At 43.6% G+C, this 19,150-nt stretch overlaps 2 protein-coding genes across 4 annotated transcripts; one reads left to right on the forward strand and one right to left on the reverse strand.

The window, feature by feature from the left end:
* Nucleotides 1-895: 895 nt before the first annotated feature.
* On the reverse strand, nucleotides 896-3,834 carry LOC100382300 (uncharacterized). The gene has a single exon (NM_001175049.2). The coding sequence runs from the start codon at nucleotides 3,786-3,788 to the stop codon at nucleotides 1,938-1,940; it is 1,851 nt and encodes a 616-aa protein (NP_001168520.1). The 5' UTR covers nucleotides 3,789-3,834; the 3' UTR covers nucleotides 896-1,937.
* A 54-nt stretch (nucleotides 3,835-3,888) lies between these two features.
* On the forward strand, nucleotides 3,889-7,657 carry LOC100192734 (uncharacterized). 3 transcript variants are annotated; one of them, XR_004858112.1, is made up of 10 exons: nucleotides 3,889-4,170; nucleotides 4,563-4,607; nucleotides 4,738-4,817; nucleotides 4,912-4,986; nucleotides 5,572-5,675; nucleotides 5,758-5,914; nucleotides 6,046-6,133; nucleotides 6,595-6,667; nucleotides 6,740-6,983; nucleotides 7,063-7,645. XR_004858112.1 is itself a non-coding variant. In XM_020553038.2 (10 exons), the coding sequence occupies exons 1-10, from the start codon at nucleotides 4,079-4,081 to the stop codon at nucleotides 7,331-7,333; spliced, it is 930 nt and encodes a 309-aa protein (XP_020408627.1). In that variant the 5' UTR covers nucleotides 3,889-4,078; the 3' UTR covers nucleotides 7,334-7,657. The 3 variants fall into 3 exon arrangements, 2 of the variants coding, with proteins under 2 accessions (XP_020408627.1, NP_001131405.1); XM_020553038.2 differs by having other exon boundaries at nucleotides 6,580-6,667; nucleotides 6,740-6,870; nucleotides 7,264-7,657; NM_001137933.1 differs by having other exon boundaries at nucleotides 3,932-4,170; nucleotides 6,740-6,870; nucleotides 7,264-7,634.
* The last annotated feature ends 11,493 nt before the right edge of the window (nucleotides 7,658-19,150 follow it).

Consider the following 19,150-nt stretch of genomic DNA (forward strand, 5'->3'; position numbering starts at 1 on the left):
GGAGTGTTTAGAGCCGCCACACAGGGTCCCCCAAACCCTAATGATCCTGCCAACCTACTATTCGCTTGGCTTTAATCCGTACTGGCTTCTACTACTTCTACAATATTTTTGTCTCTATGTATTGCAGCTACAACAGTTCAAACAACCAGCTTTAATCCGAAGTGAATAACCCTAGTTGATGATAAGATACACTAGGATAAATATAATTTAAAGGCCAAAAACACCCTATTTAGAGGCCTTTTGTAAGGAAGTGTTTAATCATGTATAGAAGCAGACCAAGGATATCTATGCACCATAATCGAACATTTTTACGTTCCATGAGGGAACAACGATTAAGCATGAGGAATGATGCCACCCTATTATGAAGAATGCTTCCTCAAGAAAGTGCTAATAACATGGATTCTTGCCTAAATGTGCTTGTATAGAAAGTCAATGGGATACGACTCACTCAATTGTCATGACCTGCACCACCACTACGGATGATACATGATCGACAAACAACGGGAGAAAAGGACATTGTTAACCGAAGTGAAGTGCCCCTTCCCTCTAATTTTACCTTTATTGTGATGATTAAGGCTTCCCAGTAAAACCTCTAGATCCCAAGTTCGATCCCCCTCGAAGCGAATTTCAGGCTTGGTTAAAAAAAAATCCTCTCACTATGCCTCGCCCGCTCTCGAGATCGATATCCTGTGCACCACCCTCTGGTTGGGTCGTTGCAGTAGACAGTTGTTAGTGATGGGAGGCCTAGGTTCGGGGTTTTTTCGGTCTCTTCTTAATATAATACCAGAAAAGGACGATCTTTCCCTCTCCGTCCGAGGATTTTTTTTCTCTTTCAGGGACAAATGTAACTAATGCCTTAGCATAAAGGGGAGGGTTGGGGACCAACACAAGGATAGGAGAACACGAGGCAACACATGAACACACACACTCGCATCAGAGACTTACGAGTTTTTCCCTCTCTCGTCCAGCTTGTAACTCCTACTGCCCAGCTTGTAACTCCTACTACAAGCAATATAGTGCCGCTAGCATAAGCTAACAAGACTGTAGTAGTGACATTTCGTTCAAACCAGTATAATCCTTGTGTCCTACTTGCACACCATCTCGGCCTTAAAACGTGTAGCACAAGTTTACTAGTCAGACACTCACTCGAAACATCGACAATTGTTGGTTCACTTGATCATCAACTAAGATAATCTTGGTCAGAGAAGCATCATGCCTTGGAGTGGACTAATCTAACTTCGTTCAATTTTGACTTCGCTTCTCGGCGAAGTATATCTTGTGGCTTCGCTTGATCACCGACAAAGAGGAAGATTTGACTTCAATCTCTGCTTTGAGTCTTCGTGTTCAGGTGAAGTAACCATTCGCCTTCGCCATATTATTTGTTTCTTTTTTGAGCGAAGATACTCCTGAAAATGTATATCAAGTAAAGAGTAGATAATTGTTCTTCAACTCCCCGGGGACTGTGTTTATCCAAAGTCAGAGCCCCAACAGGTACCATATACAATTTAAACTAAATCAGAATCTCTGAACCTTCTAACGTAGAATTACCATTCTCAGGAAACAATCTTTTTTTATGAAAAGGGAAAGATCAGCTGACAGCACAGGGCACATGAATATTGGATTGTGAACTCAAGGAACTCAAACTGGATTGGATCAAACTCTTGCAACTTCTGCTGTGATTGAAGCCTGACAGATTACACCATGACCCAAGACTTGGAACGTTGAATCAACTGCAGATGATTCTCTGGGTAAACCTCGTTGAGCACTTGAGCTCTCAAACTGGAGATTGAAAACTCTGCACGAACAGAAGCCCTTGGCTCGAGCTATTTTGCAGTCTCACAAAGCTTAACAGAGTGCCACGAGGATGCTGGTGGCAAGGGAGCGAACCTCGCCTACCATCACCATAGCAGTGTGCCAGCAATACAAGAGCAATGCTTTTATACATGGGCAGTTCCACTCAAGTCTAAACAAAAATTAAGCTGGTGTTCAGTAGGATCCTCTGCTACGCTCATATGGTCGAGAAGCTTCCCCAACATCTCATATATCTTGTCTGCCTCGCAATGAGAGATGTCATCAGCAACGAATACATGCTTTGCACTCCGCACCTCAATCCAACTGTAAGCCTGATCCTTCTTAAGGCCCTTCTCCTTCATGAGCCCCCTGACTCGACGTGCATCATCCCACTGTCCTGCAGCTGCATAGATGTTTGACATCATGACATACCGACCACTGTTCCCAGGCTCTAACCTGAAGAGAAACTCTGCCACTTCTTCTGCAAGCTCGATATTTCCATGAAGGCGACATGCACCTAGGAGAGCTCCCCAGGATCCAGCTGTACCAGGACCAATCCTGGATGGCAAATCTTTGATGAACTCAGTCGCTTCTTCCAGCTGGTGATTCCGACCAAGAGCATCAATGAAGGCAGCATAGTGTTCAGCCCTTGGTTCAACACCATGGTCCTCCATTGATTCAAGAACGAGTCGTCCATTAGATACTAGACCAGAATGGCTGCAGGCCGTGAGGACAGCGAGGAAAGTGACATGAGTTGGACGAACTCCAGCTACCAGCATCTCCTCAAAAATAGCAAGTGACTGCTTTCCGAGGCCATTATGTGAGAACCCCGTGACCATTGAGTTCCAAGAGATAAAGTCCCTCTCAGGCATCCAGTCAAATACTGCCATCGCAGCCATCATGTCTCCACACTTAGAGTACATGTCAACGAGTGCATTGTGGATGAAAATGTTGAAAGGGACAGAGCCAATGTTCCGGCGTAAGATGAAGCAGTGCAATTCCTTCCCACGTGTGACAAGTCCAAGTTTGGCACATGCACCCAAAGCTGACACCAAGACAAAAGGCGTTGGTGATACTCCCTTGGCCAGCATCTGTTCGAAAAGCTCAAGAGCGGTGTCCTCCTCTCCATTCTGCTCATGCCCAGATATCAGCGCTGTCCATGCAATCCTATCCTTATCTGGCATCATATCGAACACCTGCACTGCCTCATGGAGCTTCTTCACTTGGCAGTACCCAGAAATCATCGACGTCCAAGTGACATTGTCTCGGATGCTGACCTGATCGAACAAATGCCTCGCATCTTCCACCCTCCGAGCCTTGCTGTAGGCGTTCAACATGGCATTGGCCATGATGACGGTGAACTCCATCCCTGATACCACTACCGCACCGTGCATTTCCCGCAGCGGCCTCGCAGCTCCGATTCCCGCACATGCAGTCGCCACGCTGACCACCGTGAACCGATCCATGGCTAAACCTGGCCCCAAGAACCTGTCCCTGGCCAGCCGGGCAACGACGCGGAGCGCCTCCACCTGCCGGCCGTGGTGCGCAAGGGACGACATGAGGGTGTTGTAGGAGACGAGGTTGCGTGAGTCGGCCGGCATTGTGTCGAACAGGCGGAAGGCGTCGGGGAGGGTGTCCGGCCTGCGCAAGAGCGCAGCGAGAAGCGTGTTGTAGGAGTGCGCGTTCTTGTGTGGAAGGTCGTAGAAGGCCTTGACGGCAGCGGCCGGCGACGGGAGCGAGGAGTAGAGCGCGACGAGACGATTTGATAGGAGCGTATGGCTGGTGAGCGCCGTCTTGACGAGGTGCGCGTGCACCGCGCGGCCGAGATGGAGCACGTCCCCCATTGAGATGGCCCGTTCCAGGAGAGGAATCAACTCCGGGATGGCGAGGGCGCTTCCGCCGCCGGCGGTTGGAGGAGGTGCTGGGAGGCATGGCGGCGGGTGGACAGCGAGCGGCGGGAGAAGGCGGCGCATGCGTTCCCGACTCGACGGCAGCATATGCGCTCACAGACGCTGAAGCTATTTACTGGGCCGTGTATGATAGCGGGCCTTTGGGCCAATCAAGCGGGCCAAGTGGGTATGTGAAGGCGAACAAGCTCAGCAGCGTTCGAGTTGTTGCGAATTGCAATTGCAGAACGGAATTCCATTCCAGAACCATCCTTCGCTCGCCCCCGCCGCCGCGCTGCCGCGGCCATATACGGCGAAAGCCCTATTCGTGCCCGCGGCCGTGGATAGATAGGTCAGTGACGATTGAGAAACCCGTAGTCGGAGCAGAGGAGGGGTAGAGGATGGTGTTCGGTCAGGTGGTGATCGGCCCGCCGGGCTCCGGCAAGACCACCTACTGCAACGGCATGTCGCAGTTCCTCTCCCTCCTCGGCAGGTAAGTACGCCGTTTAGTTCCTCACCGTTGCTTTGGCTGCCCCTCAAGCTGCTCTAGTTAAGTCGAACACGCTTGACCTTGATTTGACCCGCTGCGTGATGCCGTGATTCGATTAGTAGTTGCTTCGGTTGCCCCTCACAAGCTGATCTAGGACTCTAGGTAAGTGGAATACGCTTGACCTTGACTTGACCCGCTGCGTGATTCGATTAGGGTAAGTGGAATACCTTCCTCTGCTAAGGTTGATCGAGAATGTTAGCTGATACCATATTGCTTGTAGCAGAAGTTGTGCCGAGAGTTTAAACTTCACCCTTGGCTTTGTTTTGGTTGGACTAAAGCTGAAGTTGATAATTTGCTCACACGGATGGCTTCTTTATGTGTTTTCCTTGTGGCAGGAAAGTTGCGGTTGTCAATTTGGACCCTGCAAATGACGCATTGCCGTATCCTTGACTCTTTGAGCACCACATTTTTTCCTCTGTACTCACTCTCTCCCTATCAAAAAAAAAAACGTACTCTCTCCTTGATGTTCTCTTGTCACAATTGAACTTTTTCCTTGATTGTAATAAATAGATATGAGTGTGCCATAAACATCGAGGACCTCATAAAACTCAGTGATGTCATGTCTGAGCATTCGCTTGGCCCTAATGGAGGTTGCTCCTGGTCCTCCATTGATATTCAGTAACCTACTTGCTTTTGTTCTAATAATATGACTTTCTTTCTCTGTGGTGTTAAAACCTGTGTCAGGGCTTGTGTATTGCATGGATTACTTGGAGAAGAATATTGATTGGCTTGAAGAAAAACTGAAGCCTTTTATTGAAGGTGAGTAACGATTACCTCTCTGAAGTATGCACATATCTGCAGTGGCAATATCTGTAACAATGGTCATATCCCAAAAGGGCAGAGCATCTGATGGGAAAATTATAAATTGCTAATAAATGACAGACCCAGTGTTGTGGCTCCCGTATGAGTGGGGTCTAGGGAAGGAATAACTGAGGCAAGCTTTACCCCTGCAGTTTTGCAGAGACGCTAAGTCAATCCCGAGACCTTTGGCTCAGTTGGAAGGCTTCTCACTTCTGTGCTAGGCCTGTCCTTCAAATTGCTAATATCGATAAATTTGTTATTTTACACAGGTCTTTCTATGTGCTTGGACAGAACCAATTATATACTAGTAGACTAATCATCCAACTGGAATTAGAATTAGCTTTTTATAAACCCTATTCTGTTATCCTGAGGATTGCACCTCAGTTTGTTTAAAAGTATTTCTGCTGTTTCTTGTGCTATTTCATAGTGTTCAAAGTTATAGACTCGTAGTAGGCAAGCACTGAACATTGTAAACAGTCATACTGCTCAAATTGTACTTCTTTCACCTGTTATTATTGACAGCCAAACTTAACATTTCTGCAGATCACTATCTGTTATTTGATTTTCCTGGTCAAGTGGAATTGTTCTTCCTTCACTCAAATGCCAGAAGTGTTATTAATAAACTCATCAAAAAGATGGACTTGAGGGTAGAGTGTGCTCTTTGTCCTATTTATATCATTCTAATGCTAATGAACTAGATTGTTCAATGTTTTTTCCTGTATTCTACAGCTTACTGCTGTTCACCTTATTGATGCCCATTTATGCTGTGATCCTGGAAAGTATGTCAGTGCTTTGCTTCTTTCACTATCAACGATGCTACACTTGGAATTGCCACATATCAATGTCTTGTCAAAGATTGACCTCATTGAGAACTATGGAAATTTAGGTATTTGGAACCTTCAATCTTCCTGTCATTTGAGCATTTATTGTTCATGGAATTGGATGTTCACACCATATTCTATTGATCAATACTCCTATGTATTTACTGTAGTATCTATTCATCTTCTTGATTGGCAGCATTCAACCTTGACTTCTACACTGATGTCCAAGATCTTTCTTATTTGCAATATCATCTTGAGCAGGATCCCCGCTCAGCCAAGTACAGGTGAATTTCTGAACACAATCGTTACAGCAACAGCTAGGAGTATGTGTACTTTGCTCAAAATTTGAACTTGATGAATTTACATGAATTGTTAATATGTTTCCAATTCACTTGACCAAATACTGAACCAAACGCAGACATGCAGTGCCCACTTTCTAGTTTCTTGCTCCCTTGTGAGTTCAGGTTTATCTGCAACGTACCTAGATAAAAATCTTGCATACTTGCAGTAACCCTGTTCCACAGGAGATTTACTGAGTTTAATTTGAGGAAAGGCGGAAATCTAGAACTGGGTGAGGATATGTGAGCAAATGTGGAAATCTAGGTTGCTAGTGGATAATTCTTCACTCATTGCAGTGATGTATGTCAATGTAGTTGGTCATATGCTAAGATTTCTATTATCCGCTTTCAATGTGAAACCTTTATAGTGCCCCATTTATAACCTTTTTTAGTGAACCTGCTAACAGGAAACTGACTAAGGAGCTCTGTGATGTGATTGATGATTTTGGTTTAGTCAATTTTTCAACTTTGGACATCCAGGTCTGTATTTGAAAGACTATTAAAATCTAATTTCTCATTGTCTTAGTTCTTACAAGCTTTTGTGGCCTCTAGGACAAGGAAAGTGTTGGCAATCTTGTGAAGCTGATTGACAAGAGCAACGGATATATATTTTCTTCTATTGACAGTAGTGCTGTTGAGTTCAGCAAAATTGCAGCGGCGCCTCTTGATTGGGACTACTACAGATATCCTATACTTGTTCTTTAATAATTTTTGCGAAGAAGTCTTTTGCCGCCTGTAATTTTTATGTTATCTTCAATGTCCCAGATGCACACTATCAAACCACTTGCATTCACAGGTATAATATACTGACAATATGGAGTAAGCATTAGACTTTCTTTGCAGATGATGCATCTGCATGCCATTAAATTTTGCAGCAAGCATGTGGTGAATAGATCGCAAGCCAAACCACGCGAAATTGCAGCCAAGTATGTTGTTTTATCACCAGCTTACTATTGCTAAGTCGAGTTGTGAAATCTGGAGTAATATTTCTCTGTTACGTATGTGGTATGCCTTAGAATATATGCTGTTGCACCAATATCTTGCAAATTGTCTTTCTTTCCTTGACGTGTGGATACAACAGCGGAAGTGCAGGAGAAGTACATGAAAGATGATGAGTTTGCGCAACTGACAAGCAGGATGCAATGAGGCTGGCGGTGCCGTCCCGCACCCCCACTTTGGTAGCACTACGGGTGAACCACGACAGTGTGGCACGTTGAACTTCGGTTGCCAGAACGATGTGAAACCTGTCTAAATTCATGTAGCTCAGTTGTAGGTGTTTACTGAAGCTGATTGCTGTAGTTGCCTGATCTTCTGGGAGTACCCTTTGGGCAGTAAAAAAATGCACTTGTCACCGGTGACCAACCGGTCATGTCCTGTTTTGTTTGTTCGCTTCAACCTAACTGTTCGACTGCTTGTTTGAACTGCTGCAGCTATAATCTTTAGAGACAAAACATTGTAGTGTTTGGACTACTGCAGTTGTAATCTTTAGAAGCGGTAGAAACCGGTATGAATTAAAGCCAAACGAATAGGCTTAGCCTTTTAGGGGAACTTCCTCTATAAAAAAATATAAAAATATAAATCTTGTTCTTAGAAGTCAAAGAAACTTATAGAAAAAATATAAATATTTTGAGTAAAACGTGTCAATGGTCCTCGAAGTTGGTATTATGTATCATTTGAGTTCTAGAATTTTTAGAAAAAAAAACAGAATTTTGAACTTTGTCAACATTCAAAATTAGGTTAGCTTAAATTGGATGTTGATATGACGTGCCATGATGTAACGTACTAATAAAAGTTTAGGGGTCCATGACACTAAATGCTAAGTTTAGGGCTTATTCTCTTTTTTGTGAGGGGCTGCAAATAGCCTGGTTTGCAGTCGGGCTGCAACAATTTTTTTCCTGTAATATAGCATGTCAAGTTTAAAGACTTAATACCAAGTTCGAGGATCCATGGCATATAGCATGCCAAGTTAGGAGACCTAATATCAAGATCTAAAAAAATTACGGAAGGAGTATCTTTTAGGCTAACTAGGGTTGGACAAAAAATCCGAAAAACTAACCCAAAAACAAAATTACGGAAGGAGTATCTTTTAGGCTAACTGGCAAATTGTCGTTGTTTAGATTGCCGTGATCCAATCTTAGATTCTTGTAAGTACTAGCAATTGAGTAACTAAAGTTCTATTTGGAAGTGACCTAGTTTTTAGAATCCAATTTTTAGGAACAGGTTTATAAAAAAACTGGTTAATAGTGTTTGGAACCACCTTAATTTCTATAAACTAGTTTCTTGAATTTTAAAAAACTGGGAATCCACATTCTATAATCTGGGACATAAACCGATATGTTTGGAACTACCTCAGTTTTATAAACCAATTGAGGGCCATGAACATGCCTGTTCAGCTAGTCCATAGCGAGACGACCTGTTTTTTTTTGGATTATATTATATCTAGATTATATAATCTAGTTTATTTAAAAGTAAACTGTTAATTTAAAATAAGTTAGATTATATAATCTACATAGATTATAGTTCCAAACAAACAGTTTCTAAGTGTATGTTTTCTTTTCTTCTTGTATTATACTATAAACCAGTTTATAGATTATATGCGCACCTATTGATCTGTTTATTGATTATCATAATTTAGGTATCTATATTATATAATTCACCTAACGGGTGTTTGGATCCATTCATTTTAGAGGATTGGAATTTGAAAGGGAATTAGACTTACACCTATTTTCCTAATTGATTTTGGTGGTTGAATTGCCCAACACAAATAATTGGACTAACTAGTTTGCTCTAGTGTATAAGTTATACAGGTGCCAAAGGTTCACACTTAGCCAATACAAAGACCAAAAATTGGGTTCAACAAAGAGAGCAAGGGATAACCGAAGTGTGCCCTGGTCTGGCGCACCGGACTGTCCGGTGCACCATCGGACAGTGTCCGGTGCACCAGGGGACTTCAGGCTGAACTCCCCACCTTCGGGAAAATCCAGAGGCGCTCCGCTATAATTCACCGGACTGTCCGGTGCTCCAAGGAAGAGCGGCTCTGGAACTCGCCAGCCTCGGGAATTTGCTCCGCTATAATTCACCGGACATGTCCGGTGTACACCGGACTGTCCGGTGAGCCAGCGGAGCAACGACTACTTCACGCCAACGGTCACCTGCAGGCGCATTTAATGCGCGCCAGAAGCGCGCAGAAGTCAGGCACGCGGGAGACGGTGCACCGGACAATCTACAGTTCTTGTCCGGTGTACACCGGACAGCCAGGCGGGCCCAGAAGTCAGAAGCTCCAACGGTCGAATCCCAACGGCCTGGTGACGTGGCTGGCGCACCGGACATGTCTGGTGTGCACCGGACTGTCCGGTGCACCATACGACAGTCAGCCACCACCAAACGGCTAGTTTGGTGGTTGGGGCTATAAATACCCCCAACCACCCCACATTCAAGTCATCCAAGTTTTCCCACTTCAACTACTTACAAGAGCTCTAGCATTCAATTCTAGACACACCCAAGTGATCAAATCCTCTCCAAACTCCACACAACGCCCTAGTGATTAGTGAGAGAGATTTGCTTGTGTTCCTTCGAGCTCTTACACTTGGATTGCTCTCTTCTTTCTTTGATTCTTCATTGCGATCAAACTCACTTGTAATTGAGGCAAGAGACACCAATCTTGTGGTGGTCCTTGTGGGAACTTTGTGTTCCAAGTGATTGAGAAGAAAAGCTCACTCGGTCCGAGGGATCGTTTGAGAGAGGGAAAGGGTTGAAAGAGACCCGGTCTTTGTGACCACCTCAACGGGGAGTAGGTTTGCGAGAACCGAACCTCGGTAAAACAAATCCGTGTGTCTCACTCCTTATTCGCTTGCGATTTGTTTTTGCACCCTCTCTCGCGGACTTGATTATATTTCTAACGCTAACCCGGCTTGTAGTTGTGATTAACTTTGTAAATTTCAGTTTCGCCCTATTCACCCCCCTCTAGGCGACTTTCAATTGGTATCAGAGCCCGGTGCTTCATTAGAGCCTAACCGCTCGAAGTGATGTCGGGAGAACACGCCAAGAAGGAGATGGAGACCGGCGACAAGCCCGCTACAAGCCACGGGAAGGCTTCATCGGAAGAGTCCCACAACAAAAGGAAAGGGAAGGAGAAGAAAGCCTCCTCCCACAAGTCGCATCGGAGTGGCGAGAAGAAAAATAAAATGAGGAAGGTGGTCTACTACGAGACCGACACCTCATCACCATCTACCTCCGGCTCCGACGCGCCCTCCATAACTTCTAAGCGCCATGAGCGCAAGAAGTTTAGTAAGATCCCCTTACATTATCCTCGTACTTCTAGACATACTCCATTACTTTCTGTTCCATTAGGCAAACCACCAACCTTTGACGGTGAAGATTATGCTTGGTGGAGTGATTTAATGAAATTTCATCTAACCTTACTCCACAAAAGTATATGGAATGTTGTTGAGTTTGGAGCACAGGTACCATCCGTAGGAGATAAGGATTATGATGAGGACGAAGTGGCCCAAATCGAGCACTTCAACTCCCAAGCCACAACAATACTCCTCGCCTCTCTAAGTAGGGAGGAATACAACAAGGTGCAAGGATTAAAGAGCGCCAAGGAAGTTTGGGACGTGCTCAAAACCGCGCACAAGGGTGATGAACTCACCAAGATCACCAAGCGGGAAACGATCGAGGGGGAGCTCGGTCGATTCCGTCTTCGCCAAGGGGAGGAGCCACAAGACATGTACAACCAGCTCAAAACCTTGGTGAATCAAGTGCGCAACCTCGGGAGCAAAAAATGGGATGACCACGAGGTGGTTAAGGTTATTTTAAGATCACTTATATTCCTTAACCCTACTCAAGTACAATTAATTCGTGGCAACCCAAGATATACACTAATGACTCCCGAGGAAGTAATCGAGAATTTTGTGAGCTTTGAATTTATGATCAAGGGCTCACGGAAGATCAACGAGCTTGACGGTCCTTCTACGTCCGAAGCTCAACCGGTCGCATTCAAAGCGACGGAGGAGAAGAAGGAGGAGTCTACACCGAGTAGAACACCCATCGACGCCTCCAAGCTCGACAACGAGGAAATGACGCTTGTCATCAAAAGCTTTCGCCAAATCCTCAAGTAAAGGAGGGGGAAAGATTACAAACCCCGCTCAAGGAAGGTTTGCTACAAGTGTGGTAAGCCCGGTCATTTTATTGCAAAATGTCCTATATCTAGTGACAGTGACAGGGGCGACGACAAGAAGGGGAGAAGAAAGGAGAAGAAGAGATACTACAAGAAGAGGGGCGGCGATGCCCATGTTTGTCGGGAGTGGGACGACGAGGAGCTCTAGCGACTCCTCCGACGACGAGGACGCCGCCAACATCGCCGTCACCAAGGGACTTCTCTTCCCCAACGTCGGCCACAAGTGCCTCATGGCTAAGGATGGCAAAAAGAAGAAGGTTAAAATCTAAATCCTCCACTAGATATGAATCCTCTAGTGATGATAATGCTAGTGATGAGGAAGATAATTTACGTACTCTCTTTGCCAACCTAAACATGCAACAAAAAGAAAAGTTAAATGAATTAATTAGTGCCATCCATGAGAAGGATGACCTCTTGGACTCCCAAGAGGACTTCCTAATCAAGAAAAACAAAAAGCATGTTAAGGTTAAAAATGCTTATGCTCTAGAAGTTGAAAAATATGAAAAATTATCTAGTGAGCTAAGCACTTGCCATGAGACAATAGACAACCTTAGAAATGAGAATGCTAATTTATTAGCTAAGGTTGATTCAAATGTTTGTAATGCTTCAATTCCCAATCTTAGAAATGATAATGATGATTTACTTGCTAAGATTGAAGAATTAAACATATTTCTTGCTAGCCTTAGGATTGAGAATGAAAAATTGCTTGCTAAGGCTAAGGATTTTGATGTTTGCAATGCTACTATTTCCGACCTTAGAACTAAAAATGATATTTTGCGTGCTAAGGTTGTAGAATTAAAATCTTGCAAACCCTCTACATCTACCGTTGAGCACACTTCTATTTGTATTAGATGTAGAGATGTTGATGTCAATGATATTCATGATCACATGGCTTTAATTAAACAACAAAATGATCATATAGCAAAACTAGATGCTAAGATTGCCGAGCATGACTTAGAAAATGAAAAATTTAAATTTGCTAGAAGCATGCTCTATAGAGGGAGACGCCCTGGCATTAAGGATGGCATTGGCTTCCAACAGGGAGGCAATGTCAAAATTAATGCCCCTCCTAAGAAGTTATCTAATTTTGTTAAGGGCAAGGCTCCCATGCCTCAGGATAACAAAGGTTACATTTTGTACCCTGCCGGCTACCCTGAGAGCAAAATTAGGAGAATTCACTCTAGGAAGTCTCACTCTGGCCCTAACCATGCTTTCATGTATAAGGGTGAGACATCTAGCTCTAGGCAACCAACCCGTGCTAAGTTGCCTAAGAAGAAAACTCCTAGTGCATCAAATGAACATAACTTTTCATTTCAAACTTTTGATGCATCTTATGTTTTAACTAACAAATCCGGCAAAGTAGTTGCCAAATATGTTGGGGGCAAGCACAAGAGGTCAAAGACTTGTGTTTGGGTACCCAAAGTTCTTGATTCTAATGCCAAAGGACCCAAAACCATTTGGGTACTAAAGTCAAGAACTAAAAATGTTTTGTAGGTTTATGCATCCGGGGGCTCAAGCTGGGTAATCGACAGCGGGTGCACAAACCACATGACAGGGGAGAAGAAGATGTTCTCATCCTACGAGAAAAACCAGGATCCCCAACGAGCTATCACATTTGAGGATGGAAACCAAGGTTTGGTCAAGGGTTTGGGTAAAATTGCTATATCTCCTGACCATTCTATTTCCAATGTTTTTCTTGTAGATTCATTAGATTACAATTTGCTTTCTGTATCTCAATTATGCAAAATGGGCTACAACTGTTTATTCACTGATGTAGGTGTCACTGTCTTTAGAAGAAGTGATGATTCAATAGCATTTAAGGGAGTGTTAGAGGGTCAGCTATACTTAGTGAATTTTGATAGAGCTGAACTCGACACTTGCTTAATTGCTAAGACTAACATGGGCTGGCTCTGGCATCGCCAACTAGCACATGTTGGGATGAAGAATCTTCATAAGCTTCTAAAGGGAGAGCACATTTTAGGATTAATCAATGTTCATTTTGAGAAAGACAGGGTTTGTAGCGCATGCCAAGCAGGAAAGCAAGTTGGTGCTCACCATCCACATAAGAACATCATGACGACTGACAGGCCACTGGAGCTCCTACACATGGATCTATTTGGCCCGATAGCTTACATAAGCATCGACGGGAGTAAGTATTGTCTAGTTATTGTGAATGATTATTCTCGCTTCACTTGGGTATTCTTTTTTGCAGGAAAAATCTCATACCCAAGAAACTTTAAAGGGATTCTTGAGACGGGCTCAAAATAAGTTCGGCTTAAGGATCAAGAAAATTAGAAGCGACAACGGGACGGAGTTCAAGAACTCACAAATCGAAGGCTTCCTTGAGGAGGAGGGCATCAAGCATGAGTTCTCTTCTCCCTACACCCCACAACAAAATTGTGTAGTGGAGAGGAAGAATAGAACTATATTGGACATGGCAAGAACCATGCTTGATGAGTACAAGACTTCGGATCGGTTTTGGGCCGAAGCGGTCAACACCGCCTGCTACGCCATCAATCGGTTATATCTACACCGAATCCTCAAGAAGACATCAGATGAACTCCTAACCGGTAAAAAGCCCAACATTTCATATTTTAGAGTCTTTAGTAGCAAATGCTTTATACTTATTAAAAGAGGTAGAAAATCTAAATTTTCTCCTAAGACTGTAGAAGGCTTTTTACTAGGATATGATTCAAACACAAGGGCATATAGAGTCTTTAACAAGTCCTCTGGACAAGTTGAAGTTTCTTGTGACGTTGTGTTTGATGAGACTAACAGCTCTCAAGTAGAGCAAGTTGATCTTGATGAGATAGGTATTGAAGAGGCTCCATGCATCGCGCTAAGGAACATGTCCATTGGGGATGTGTGTCCTAAGGAATCCGAAGAGCCTCCAAATGCACAAGATCAACCATCCTCCTCCACGCAAGCATCCCCACCAACTCAAAATGAGGATGAGGCTCAAGTAGATGAAATAGAAGATCAAGCAAATGAGCCACCTCAAGATGACGGTAATGATCAAGGGGGAGATGCAAACAATCAAGACAAAGAGGATGAAGAGCAAATACCGCCACACCCAAGAGTCCACCAAGCAATCCAACGAGATCACCCCGTCGACACCATCCTTGGCGACATTCATAAGGGGGTAACCACTAGATCTCGTGTTGCACATTTTTGTGAGCATTACTCTTTTGTTTCCTCTATTGAGCCACACAGGGTAGAGGAAGCACTACAAGATTCGGATTGGGTGGTGGCGATGCAAGAGGAGCTCAACAACTTCACAAGGAATGAGGTATGGCATTTAGTTCCACGTCCTAATCAAAATGTTGTAGGAACCAAATGGGTCTTCCGCAACAAGCAAGACGAGCATGGTGTGGTGACAAGGAACAAAGCCCGACTTGTGGCCAAGGGATACTCCCAAGTCGAAGGTTTGGATTTCGGCGAAACCTATGCACCCGTAGCTAGGCTTGAGTCAATTCGTATATTATTGGCCTATGCTACTTACCATGGCTTTAAGCTTTATCAAATGGACGTGAAAAGTGCCTTCCTCAATGGACCAATCAAGGAAGAGGTCTATGTTGAGCAACCTCCCGGCTTTGAAGACATTGAGTATCCTAACCATGTCTATAAGCTCTCTAAGGCGCTTTATGGGCTCAAGCAAGCCCCGAGAGCATGGTATGAATGCCTTAGAGATTTCCTTATTTCAAATGGATTCAAAGTCGGAAAAGCTGATCCTACACTCTTTACCAAAACACTTGAAAATGATTTGTTTGTATGCCAAATTTATGTTGATGATATTATATTTGGGTCTACTAACGAATCTACATGTGAAGAGTTTAGTAGGATCATGACACAGAAATTCGAGATGTCTATGATGGGGGAGTTGAAGTATTTCTTAGGATTTCAAGTGAAGCAACTCCAAGAGGGCACCTTCCTAAGCCAAACGAAGTATACTCAAGATATCCTAAGCAAGTTTGGGATGAAGGATGCCAAACCCATCAAGACACCCATTGGAACCAATGGGCATCTCGACCTCGACGAGGGAGGTAAATCCTTCGATCAAAAGGTATACCGGTCAATGATAGGCTCTTTGCTATATTTATGTGCATCTCGACCGGATATTATGCTTTCCGTATGCATGTGTGCAAGATTCCAAGCCGACCCTAAGGAAGCTCACCTTACGGCCGTAAAACGAATCTTGAGATATTTGGCTTATACTCCTAAGTTTGGGCTTTGGTATCCTAGAGGATCCACATTTGATTTAATTGGTTATTCGGATGCCGATTGGGCGGGGTGTAAAATCAATATAAAGAGCACATCGGGGACTTGCCAGTTCTTGGGAAGATCCTTGGTGTCTTGGGCTTCAAAGAAGCAAAATTTCGTAGCTCTTTCTACCGCCGAAGCCGAGTACATTGCCGCAGGCCATTGTTGCGCGCAACTACTTTGGATGAGGCAAACCCTTAGGGACTATGGCTACAAATTAACCAAAGTTCCTCTTCTATGTGATAATGAGAGTGCAATCCGCATGGCGGATAATCCCGTTGAGCATAGCCGCACTAAACACATAGCCATTCGGTATCATTTTCTAAGGGATCACCAACAAAAGGGAGATATCGAGATTGCATACATTAATACTAAAGATCAATTAGCCGATATCTTTACCAAGCCTCTTGATGAACAAACCTTTAACAAACTTAGGCATGAGCTAAATATTCTTGATTCTAGGAACTTCTTTTGTTGATTTGCACACATAGCTCATTTATATACCTTTGATCATGTCTCTTTCATATGCTATGACTAATGTGTTTTCAAGTCTATTTCAAACCAAGTCATAGGTGTATTGAAAGGAAATTGGAGTCTTCGGCGAAGACAAAGGTTTCCACTCCGTAACTCATCCTTCGCCGTCACTCCGAGCAACTCTCCATCTTTGGGGAGAAAAGGACTTCGTTCTTTGGTATAATCATCACTCATTTATTTATGACCAAAGGGGAGAGAGTATTTTTAAAGGCTCTACTGATTCCGTTTTTGGCGATTCATGCCAAAGGGGGAGAAAGTATTAGCCCAAAGCAAAAGGACCGCACCACCACCTAATTTTAAAAAGAGTTTTTCAATTGGTATGATTCTCAATTGATAAATTTAAAATTGGTATCTTATTGTGTTCAAAAGGGGGAGAAAAGTAGTATTTCAAAATTGATATATCAAAACCCTCTTAAACATTAAGAGGAGAATTTCATCTAGGGGGAGTTTTTGTTTAGTCAAAGGAAAAGCATTTGAAACAGGGGGAGAAAAGTTCAAATCTTGAAAATGCTTTGCAAAATCTTATTCATTTGCCTTTGACTATTTGCAAAAGAACTTTGAAAAGGATTTACAAAAGAATTTGCAAAAACAAAACATGTGGTGTAAGCGTGGTCCAAAATGTTAAAAATGAAGAAACAATCCATGCATATCTTATAAATATTTATATTGGCTCAATTTCAAGCAACCTTTGCACTTACATTATGCAAACTAGTTCAACTATGCATTTCTATACTTGCTTTGGTTTGTGTTGGCATCAATCACCAAAAAGGGGGAGATTGAAAGGGAATTAGGCTTACACCTATTTTCCTAATTGATTTTGGTGGTTGAATTGCCCAACACAAATAATTGGACTAACTAGTTTGCTCTAGTGTATAAGTTATACAGGTGCCAAAGGTTCACACTTAACCAATAAAAAGACCAAAAATTGGGTTCAACAAAGAGAGCAAGGGATAACCGAAGTGTGCCCTGGTCTGGCGCACCGGACAGTGTCCGGTGCACCAGGGGACTTCAGGCTGAACTCCTCACCTTCGGGAAAATCCAGAGGCGCTCCGCTATAATTCACCGGACTGTCCGGTGTACACCGGACAGTGTCCGGTGCTCCAAGGAAGAGCGGCTCTGGAACTCGCCAGCCTCGGGAATTTGCTCCGCTATAATTCACCGGACTGTCCGGTGAGCCAGCGGAGCAACGACTACTTCGCGCCAACGGTCACCTGCAGGCGCATTTAATGCGCGCCAGAAGCGCGCAGAAGTCAGGCACGCGGGAGACGGTGCACCGGACAATCTACAGTTCTTGTCCGGTGTACACCGGACAGCCAGGCGGGCCCAGAAGTCAGAAGCTCCAACGGTCGAATCCCAACAGCCTGGTGACGTGGCTGGCGCACCGGACATGTCCGGTGTGCACCGGACTGTCCGGTGCACCATACGACAGTCAGCCACCACCAAACGGCTAGTTTGGTGGTTGGGGCTATAAATACCCCCAACCACCCCACATTCAAGTCATCCAAGTTTTCCCACTTCAACTACTTACAAGAGCTCTAGCATTCAATTCTAGACACACCCAAGTGATCAAATCCTCTCCAAACTCCACACAACGCCCTAGTGATTAGTGAGAGAGATTTGCTTGTGTTCCTTCGAGCTCTCGCGCTTGGATTGCTCTCTTCTTTCTTTGATTCTTCATTGCGATCAAACTCACTTGTAATTGAGGCAAGAGACACCAATCTTGTGGTGGTCCTTGTGGGAACTTTGTGTTCCAAGTGATTGAGAAGAAAAGCTCACTCGGTCCGAGGGATCGTTTGAGAGAGGGAAAGGGTTGAAAGAGACCCGGTCTTTGTGACCACCTCAACGGGGAGTAGGTTTGCGAGAACCGAACCTTGGTAAAACAAATCCGTGTGTCTCACTCCTTATTCGCTTGTGATTTGTTTTTGCACCCTCTCTCGCGGACTTGATTATATTTCTAACGCTAACCCGGCTTGTAGTTGTGATTAACTTTGTAAATTTCAGTTTCGCCCTATTCACCCCCCTCTAGGCGACTTTCAGAATTCTCTCAATAAAGTAATTTATTTAGTTTGGAATTCAACATTCCATCATTTTCCAAAGTTTAGATATAAGACTATCTCAAATTCAAGAAGTGGAGGATGTAAAATGATTTTATGCATTAGTAAAATTTGTTCTACACTGTAACTTACATTACACTCTTCGTCTCACTTCTTTATAGTAAAAATATAGCATACAAATATTTCTGACATCTTGCTAATATAGTATACACATATATTTTGTATAAAATCGAATTAGCTTAATTGATATATGACTAAATTACTATTATTAGAATTAAATTCAATTCCACCAAACGGGGTGTAATATTATATGTTGTTTTTTTGTCTTTTAATTTATTTAAACTGGATTATATAATCCTTAGGATAAACAAAAGAGAACGTATCTAGTGCACATGAAATTTTAGTACACATGATGCACATATTAAATCATCAACATTCATCTTAGATATAACGTATGTAGTTGTTTGGTATATTTGCTAAGTACACCCTCCAACGTGGTGGGTTGTAGTGGTGGAAGATGTTATTTGTAAATTACAATAATCAATTAGAGACGTTAGATCTAAGATGGATAGTGATAATTTAATATGTGCACCATGTGCAGTAAGCTTTCGTGTGCACCAGATATATCCTCCCAAAATAGTGCAGTTCTTTCGTCGCCAGGAATGGAATGGAATCACAGTGGATCGGATATAGGCATATAGCATTTGCGGATAAGTAGGGTACCCGGGAGCGTAAAAGTCGACGATGATGACCTGGTGCGCCGTCAGCACCTCCCAGAAGTTGTCCGCGTCTAAGACCAACTCCAGCAATGGCTGGATGCGGATCCGTATCCTACGGAGTGGCATGCGACGATACAGAGTTGCGTAGTAGCCCGGTTTCCAGGAAGCTCCATAAACAGTTCCATAAAGCGGTGTAACAAGGCGATGGCTAGGTTGC

The sequence above is a fragment of the Zea mays genome, chromosome 5 (assembly GCF_902167145.1).
Source record: "Zea mays cultivar B73 chromosome 5, Zm-B73-REFERENCE-NAM-5.0, whole genome shotgun sequence".
NCBI lineage: Eukaryota > Viridiplantae > Streptophyta > Magnoliopsida > Poales > Poaceae > Zea > Zea mays.